Source organism: Larimichthys crocea, chromosome XX (assembly GCF_000972845.2).
Source record: "Larimichthys crocea isolate SSNF chromosome XX, L_crocea_2.0, whole genome shotgun sequence".
Lineage (NCBI taxonomy): Eukaryota > Metazoa > Chordata > Actinopteri > Sciaenidae > Larimichthys > Larimichthys crocea.
In genome coordinates this window covers 7,732,642-7,740,890 of record NC_040030.1, presented here as the reverse complement: position 1 = coordinate 7,740,890, position 8,249 = coordinate 7,732,642, and the positions used below count along the sequence as shown (strand labels likewise).

General features: G+C 38.7%; 2 protein-coding genes across 2 annotated transcripts in view; both read right to left on the bottom strand.

Annotated features, from left to right (window-relative positions):
* LOC104928802 (E3 ubiquitin-protein ligase TRIM38) overlaps positions 1 to 8,249 on the bottom strand; it is an 899,066-nt gene that overhangs the window by 318,223 nt on the left and 572,594 nt on the right. The gene's annotated exons all lie outside the window — the stretch shown is intronic.
* pax4 (paired box 4) lies at positions 2,852 to 4,960 on the bottom strand. Its single transcript, XM_027272442.1, is given in 8 exon segments — positions 2,852 to 2,995; positions 3,388 to 3,467; positions 3,611 to 3,674; positions 3,756 to 3,838; positions 3,920 to 4,060; positions 4,321 to 4,411; positions 4,499 to 4,714; positions 4,808 to 4,960. Coding segments are annotated over 8 exon segments (972 nt in total).

Sequence of the window (8,249 nt, the reverse complement as noted above, 5' to 3'; positions counted from 1 at the left end):
TTAAAGGGATAAGCCAGCAGCACACACTTAGAATCTGTTTACCCCGTTTTTGGCATTTCACTCCAAATATCACTCAGAGCTGCAAATTCTAGTGCAAAGATAACTGCTCTTAAGTGGCTTAAAGCAGCACGGGTCATCAATACAACCGCGGAAGAAGATAAATAATAAGATGTCTTAAGAAACATTTGGATAACACATTTAGACATCATATGCTTAAGTGAGATACAACTGAACTCGGATAAGCTTTTCAGCAGCTCGGAAACTTTTGGTTGCTCAATATGAGATTAGATATGCTTAATACTCAATGCTTAATAAGATTCATTTTTAGGTAAAACCTGTTGGGAGTTCTTGGCAAGTAAGAATCACTCAGAACTTTTAGTTCAGTAACAAAAATGTTAAAATACTCCATTACTACTATTTCAAAACTACAGAACTATTATTAGCAACTTGTACTCAATGTATCAAAAGTCAAAGTACTTATTTTGCTGAGAAATGGACCTGTGAGTCCCCATAAATCTTACACACTGGACCTTTGATGCTTAAGCAGCTGTTGTAGTTGGTTGAGGTGGAGCTGGTTTTAAGTACTTTATCTACAGTTAATCAGGAAGATTAGGGATCATTTCAGTTCATTTATTTATATATTATTTATATACAAAGACAGCATAAACAACATTTCTTTAAATGTGACAGTGTTAGCCAGCTGGCTAACTGTCAACTGCAGATGTTGTGAAACCCATGGAGGTTTCTGAGTATCATCTGAGTGGTCATGAGATAATTAATCAAAGTAGGGAAAAAAACAAAACAAAGTTCTGCTACACAGATCTGTAATCATTACGAGATTTATCTTTTGGACAGTCAAACAGTTGGAAAACCATGTGAAGTGTATCAGGGAATCCCAGTTTAACAGTAATTCTTTGTAAAGGGTCACAAAGAGGTTGAGAACCACTGGTTAAATCTAATACAATGATAAACCTTACTCTGTAAAGTCACTGGTAGGTCTAACCTGCTGTCAAATAAATGTAGTAAAGTTAAAAAGTGTAATATTTGCCTCTTAAATATGAAATACAAATATAAAGTAGCATAAAGTAGACATGTGGAAGTGACTGAAAATTGTACGGAAGAACAATAGCTGAACTGAAGCTATTTAAAAGGCTCACACTTGACTTACATTTGCAGTAGAAATCACAACACAATCGCTCACTGTCATGTGGAGATGTAATTTACCTATCTGGAGTCACGCTGTTAAATTCCGACAGGTCATTTTGCCAGTAGGCCACTTCCACACTGCTGGCCAAGCTGTTTGCCTTCTGATCCCAACCTTTCCCCCGGTGACCAATTATTAAAAAACTCTGAGTCTTACCGTCTCTTCACTGTAGTAAAGGGATATAAAGGAACTCAATGCCTCTGCCCTGTTGCAGTCATAAAAACTGATACCGAGCAGAGCAGATATCAGGTCATGTTTAGACTTTTTGAAGCTATACTTTTATAGATTTTCCCACTGGCCTCCCAAGGAAAGAAATCTTGGAAGAACTCTTTAAACTCCTTCTGCACTTAAACAAACAGCAAGCCCAGGACTATAAAAGAGATAACATCCATATTATTCAGTGGTAATCTTCAATGATCCATGGAGCTATGATTTATGTTACATAGTATATCACTAACCAGATATACTGTAGAGAATGTAGAGCATGAAGTTATGCTCACGTATCCAAAAATCATTTTCTCTTTTAGTATCTTCTACTAGCTCTAAGTGTGCCCTCTAAAATCTGCCCTCTTTCAAGGCGAACCTGTGTTTATTGGCTTATTCACACCTTGCCATATAACACCTCATATCCTGGAAACTCACATAAATTAAACCGATCGTCACCCTCTAAAACGTGTGTATTACCATCTTATCTGTCCAGTTTTATTCATGGCTAACAAAGCGGCGTTAATTTTGACTTCTTTACAGGTCAAGGTTTATTGTGCTAATTAAAGATCCATTTGGATTGTGTAATGTAGCCAATCACAACAAGAACTTTGAACTGAAGTGATAAAATATTAGTTTCTGATACTCCTTACTTATAGCAATTCTTATTGCAAGAGCACTAATTCAAATAAAAGTGATCAATGAAGCTGTAGTGCATTTGAAAAGGAAATGAGTGTCAAGGACAAGAGTGTAACTCCAGTCCTATGTCGCCCTCTGCTGGTTAGAATAATCTCCCTCCGGTCTAGAAATTGATCCAGTGAGAAATGCATTCGTCAAACACCAATGTCTGAACATTGTTCACACATTTAGTCCAGGTAGCGATGTAGATTCACATCCCAGGGTTGCTGGGTAAACAGAAACCTCTCATCCGGTTGAAATTGGCTCCAAGTAAAAGAAATTCCCTGCTGGTTCCAGGACTGAGTCACAGGATGGTCTGTTCTTATTGTCTCAGCTGCCAAAGGAAGGGATGTCCTTGCTGTGTCTGTATGATGGTGAATCAGCGGGAAAGTGAATCGATCTCTGTGATCCAGCAGCGTCTTGTCTGTCATGGTCTGTACCATGGTGTTGTTAGACTGGTGGAAGAATGAGGGTGCGACTGAGATGGATGTCAGATGTCCGGAATTTCCCATAGGAGTAAAATTGTTTTCTAAAAAATGAAGATTGAGACATGTTCATTAACAAACTTACTCTTACTTACAGAATAAGAGCATCTCTCAAGATATCACATGGTAAATGGACTGTACTTATAGTACTTTCTAGTCTTCCAACCACTCAGAGGAACATTAACATATCTTGTTCACCCATCCACTGATGGTGCTAAACCATTCATATGTTCAGTATCTTCTATCTGCCTTCAACATGGATTACCACTGTTTAAGCATTTCAGATGTTGAGCAAACAGGATCTTTGCGGGATCTTACCTGTTTCTGTTGGGAAGAAGTAACCATTTTGCAACTTCCTGGCAACCACGGTGCATGTAGGGGAGGTATCTGGGTTTTCACAGTTGACCCTTGACACTCCTGTTACCTTCAAATGAACACAAACACAATCCAAATGTGATCATACGGTATTGTTCTGTCAACTCTGAGAAACCAAAAAGCCACTGTGTATTTCACAGGTTTGGTTTTAAGTGTTAATATTTCAAATGAATTATGAAATAGGCAAAAATGTTAGGTTTTAAAAAGCATCTTTATGTATTAATAATGAAAGCTTCAGCTAATCTCCTTCATCAAGACTGTATGGGTGTAGTTTTATCAACTTTGATTGACCAAAACAACCTACCGACTCTCAACCTACGAAATCTCTCACCTGAAACAACCCAAATAATTCTGTTACTCAAAGTGAGAATCTGATTCAGACAAAAAAGTTTTGGGGGTCATTGGAAGGTTTGTCTCACCTAGTGTTAATTCGCACTGTACCTGTTGAGATGTGACGATGTGATTGTGATTGGCGATCGATGAAGTGACAGGAGCGTCGTCGTCTCTTTGTCTTTGAACGTCTGCAAAAATACACTTTGTCAAATAACTGCTGAGGTGGGAATGGACGTGTGTCCACATTGTTATTCACTTCAGTTCCTTTTATTGAATTGTGCAGAATCTGTCTGGACCTTGCCTTGAGACACTCTCACACACACAAACTCACTCTGCATGCTACTCCTGTGTTTGGCTTCCCTCCTCCATTTAGCCCGTCTGTTTGAAAACCAGACCTTCAAGAGACAGACAATCATCTCAAGAGCGGACGGATTAAGCGTGTGATTCTGTGTGAGAATTTTGAATGATGAGTCTACCTTGATGGTGTCCTCGGGAACTTTGATCTCTGCTGACAGCTTCTCTCTTGTGTACATGTCTGCGTACTGGCTGTGAGAGAATTCTGATTCAGGAGACAGAGGTCTAGTTTAGTTTTAGACGAGTAGACAAACATTTTAAAACATTTTGAAGATTTGAAGCCTACCTTGCTCAAGTGCTGTGCACTGCTCCGGGCTGAAGGTGGTGCGGTTTCTGTGCTGGACGCCTTTAGGTTTCTGCTCATTGCTGCATACGGTCTCAAAGATCTTTGTCTCATTAACTTCTTCTTGAATCAGATGATCAAAATCTGCACATTACACACACACATTACACTATAGTTTGTTGTAATTCAGATTAGAGCAACCTTATCACATCTCTGTACATTATATTTATGTGGGGAATCAGCAGGTTTGATTATCTAATCTGGTGGTAATCGTGATCATATTTATTTGGAAGTAATGCATTTAATCCTTGCAGGGTTCCTTACAATGACCATCAGTTGGAGGTTACAGGTTCTTCATTCTTTCGTTATTTTCAGCAGTGCAATGACCTTCACGGGTGACTTACCCTGCTCAGTTCTGATGTGCGCATTGATCTCCATACACATTGGTCCGTGATCCATGTGCATCTTTCTTAATATCCGATTGATAGACGACACCTTGCAGGAAAATAAAGCATTATCAAATTCTGGAACATTTTCAAGTTCATTATAAGTGATAATTATAATAATTGTATTCTCACTTACGCTGGGAACTTTGGAGGCCTTGCATATTCTTGCTGCTGCTAGACGCTTTCGGATTTCCCAAGCAAAAATAGTTGGATTTTCTCTTTTGCACTGGATGATTGTGGAGATGACACCGGGCGTTAGAAGACGAGGTCGGCTCCCTCCAATGGTTTTAGGCTCCAGGAGGCCAGTTCGACGGTAACGGCTCAGGATCTTACTCACACACCCGTTGGACACCTGAAATACGCAGTGGGTATTCTTCTTAAAACTCACCTGAAAGTCTAAATTGTGTTATTTGTGCAACTTTGACACAAAAGGGCTTTTGCGTACCCGAAGTATCCTGGAGATCTGGCTTGGACTGACTCCCTCCGAGGCCAGTTCAATCATTTTCCTCCTTTTGGATTCTGGGAGAGGTCTGCCGTTGAGAAACATCCCTCCTAGCTGGTTGATACTTCCACCACCTGATCATAAAAAATGTACCATTTCAATCTGTAAATAGCCACTTAATGTGTATATAGACCTTCACGTGTTTAATTAGGTGTCTAACATCTAATAATAGCCTAAAAGTACAGTGTAATAAAATGGTCAAATTAACCTTCATTTGGCAGATCAACGTTTGTTCCGCACATCTCTCAGCTCCAAGCCTTGATGATTAAACCGAGCACAAAAAGAAAATATATGTCCCCAGAAAAAAAAACGTCGCCTTTGGAGAAAAATAAATTGTCCAGGTAACTCCGCGTATCTCTGGTGAATGACAATGAGGGGAATCACGCCCTTCAGCAGAAATTTATAGGCCTGCAGACCTCAACATGACGTGGTGGCCTGTTACCTGAAATGTCAATATTGCCTGGAAGTGTATGTGGGCATTAAAGACTTTAAAATGGGCCTCAGATTTGTAGGTCTGTGCTGCCAGAATGTCTCCACATCAGACATATTAATACTATTGTTATATTTCATTTGTTTCAGGGGTTTGTATTTTATTTTATTTTTTTTTAAAAGTAGTCCAGTATTTAGATTCAGGCAAAGTGCAGAGGAAGGGAGATAGATTGAGTCATGGAAAATCATGATTCAAAAAGATTCCTCCAAAAAAAAAAAAAAGTCACATTAACTATTTAGTATTAAATCCACATGGGAGATGTGAGCTCGATCTCACACCAAACATTTAGTAATAGAAGAAAATAAAAGTTGAGTTGCATGTGCTTGGTAAATAAGTTCAAATAAGATATCACTTACCAATCATATATATGATATATCATCTTGTTAAGATATCACTTACCAATCATATATATGATATATCATCTTGTTTTGGAGGCATACATACATTAAGATGGAGCTCTGCTGCACCAGAAAAGAGAAATGATGCCACGTTTAAAGATTTGACTAGATTTCTTGGCTGCACCACATTTACTCATTTAAATAAACATTTCCACACCTGGGTTCTTATAAATTGTGTTTTAAATTTTAATATGTCTGTGCGCTGCTTTAATCGGTGAATCAGTATAGTTTGGGAAGGCACACCGGTTTCCTTTTGCGCAGAGGCTCCCCTACAGTCTCAATCAGACAAACCAATTTTTCTGTGCAGCACAATTCAGCCCTTAGATTTTCTGCTTCGACGCGTATTATACTACTAAAACAAAAGGTACAAGTGCCATCTTTCAAATGAAACCTAATGATCAACACTGGTATGCTTCTCATCCTTTAGGGGGGGACTTGTGGTCACGTGACTTGAGCATCCTTTCCTAGGTTAAGTGGCTCAGATTAAAAGGATCTCTGGTCTCCTTTCATAAAACAAACATTTGGAAATCTGCGCCAATGACGACTGCCATATGGTAAAGTGCTTTTGATAAATCATAAATCCATCACCCAGTCTCTCTTTATTACATTTTCTTTCAAAACGTGAACAAATAGACTCGTATATGGGCGCAAGGAAAGGGCCAATTGGGGGACCTCGTTTATCCAGAAGAGGGAGGCTAAAATAACCCTCACAGATGTTCCTTGGGCAGCCAGCAGATAAAAATGCGTTGTAAACGTTTCAAAGGGAAATATTTGACGAGCAAATATTAGCCTATGTGAAAACCCACACAAGGCTCGTCTTTTGGCCTGTTTAATGACTAATTGAATATCATTAGTTGGGTCCACACAGATCGAAGTGCCACCGAAATAAAGGCTCAGATTTTAAAATGCCATATGGTCCAAATTATACATTAACCATGAGTTAGAGGACAATAATACTCTCTGTGTACAATCAGCCAGGTTAGATAGAGGACAGCCATTTTTGGACACCATCATCTCCTTGCCAACCGAGACAAAGGACAAATAAGGCAAGCCTTTTAATTTATTACCGGGGAGTTGATGTGGTCATTGATTTATAGTACTTTATTGCACGTGCAGTGTGTGCCAAACGAGGTTGATTAACGTACTTAGGTTGTGTTGTTGAGACAGTACCACATATTCACGGTGCGTAAATTTTAATCCTGGCTCGCCAAAGAAGGGAGCGGCAGTTAAAGCGACTAAATCGTACCGCAGAATAAGTGTACATTGTACCAACTTATCCTACGTGTTTGTCTTGTGCATAAAACACGTATGACTGTGCTTTACTGCGTCTTAAAGCGTTGAGAAATGTGGGTAATTCATCCGCGTAAAAAGGTTACCAAAACCTCTCCAATGCGCACAGAGGTGACGTGTGCGCAGCGGAGCAGCCTCCTTGGTCGCTTGTCCAGCACTTACCTCCACCTTGTTTTGAGATTTATGTATCGTCCATGTTTTGAGTTTTTGTATTTACTTTGGTAAATATATTTCCATTCTGTGGACGCAGACGCTTGTTTATGTTCTTTATTATTAAATGATCTTCGATCTGTTCACTTTCAGGTCCGTGACCACATGTGCCGGTGTTCAGCAGTGAGCTACAAAAATCACATCTTACCATGTCATTCAAGTTTTAACGAGTCTTAAATGCTTTTTCTGAAACAAGCTGAATCCTGATTATTATTGCTAATTTTCCACTTATTTTATTAAAAAATAAAAAAAAAAGTTTTAAAGACTCAAAATTTGATGACCGACATGGTAACTACACATATTATGAAGTCCAAGGTTAAAGTGCCTGCTTTTACAATACTTTATATTACACATTACCCAATCACCCACCAACGTCTTGAATGAATTACGCAAATAGTTTGAAGAGAAAATCATTGTAATAATTGTAATTGTAAAATAGGACAGTCAGTGCTATGAGCTTGTGTTAAACCTGCAGTGCTGCTGTGGTCCATATGATGCGCATTAGCCCCAGAGTGTCAGGTTGTACAGAAGTCACCAAATGTGCGCCATAAAGTTTGAAGAAATTCCAAATGAACGTTCAGGTGTTGTTCAATAGGACAGGACACTCACAGCGAAAGACAATTACAGGAACACAGGTAAGCAACTTTAATGCAATGTACAGAAGGATAGCATCGGGGGCGCATGCGCTTTGGTGTCACGTTCGTGATGATTATCTTTCATGGTGAATTTTTCTCTATTAATATTAAAACGTTCCTTAATATTAAAAGCGTTTATTTTTTGGTTTTCATAAAAATATACCAGTGAGTACTAGTGGCCAGTATGAGTACGTTTTAAAATCATAACATTTAAAAAAACAAAACATTTTCTTTAGTTTGATTGTGTATTTAGAATTGATTTTTTTCCCGAACCGGTGATATCATGGTGCCCGATTCTCTCCTGAAACTTGAAAAACAAGTGAGTAGCTGATAAAACACTGACATTTTTTTTTTTTTTTTTT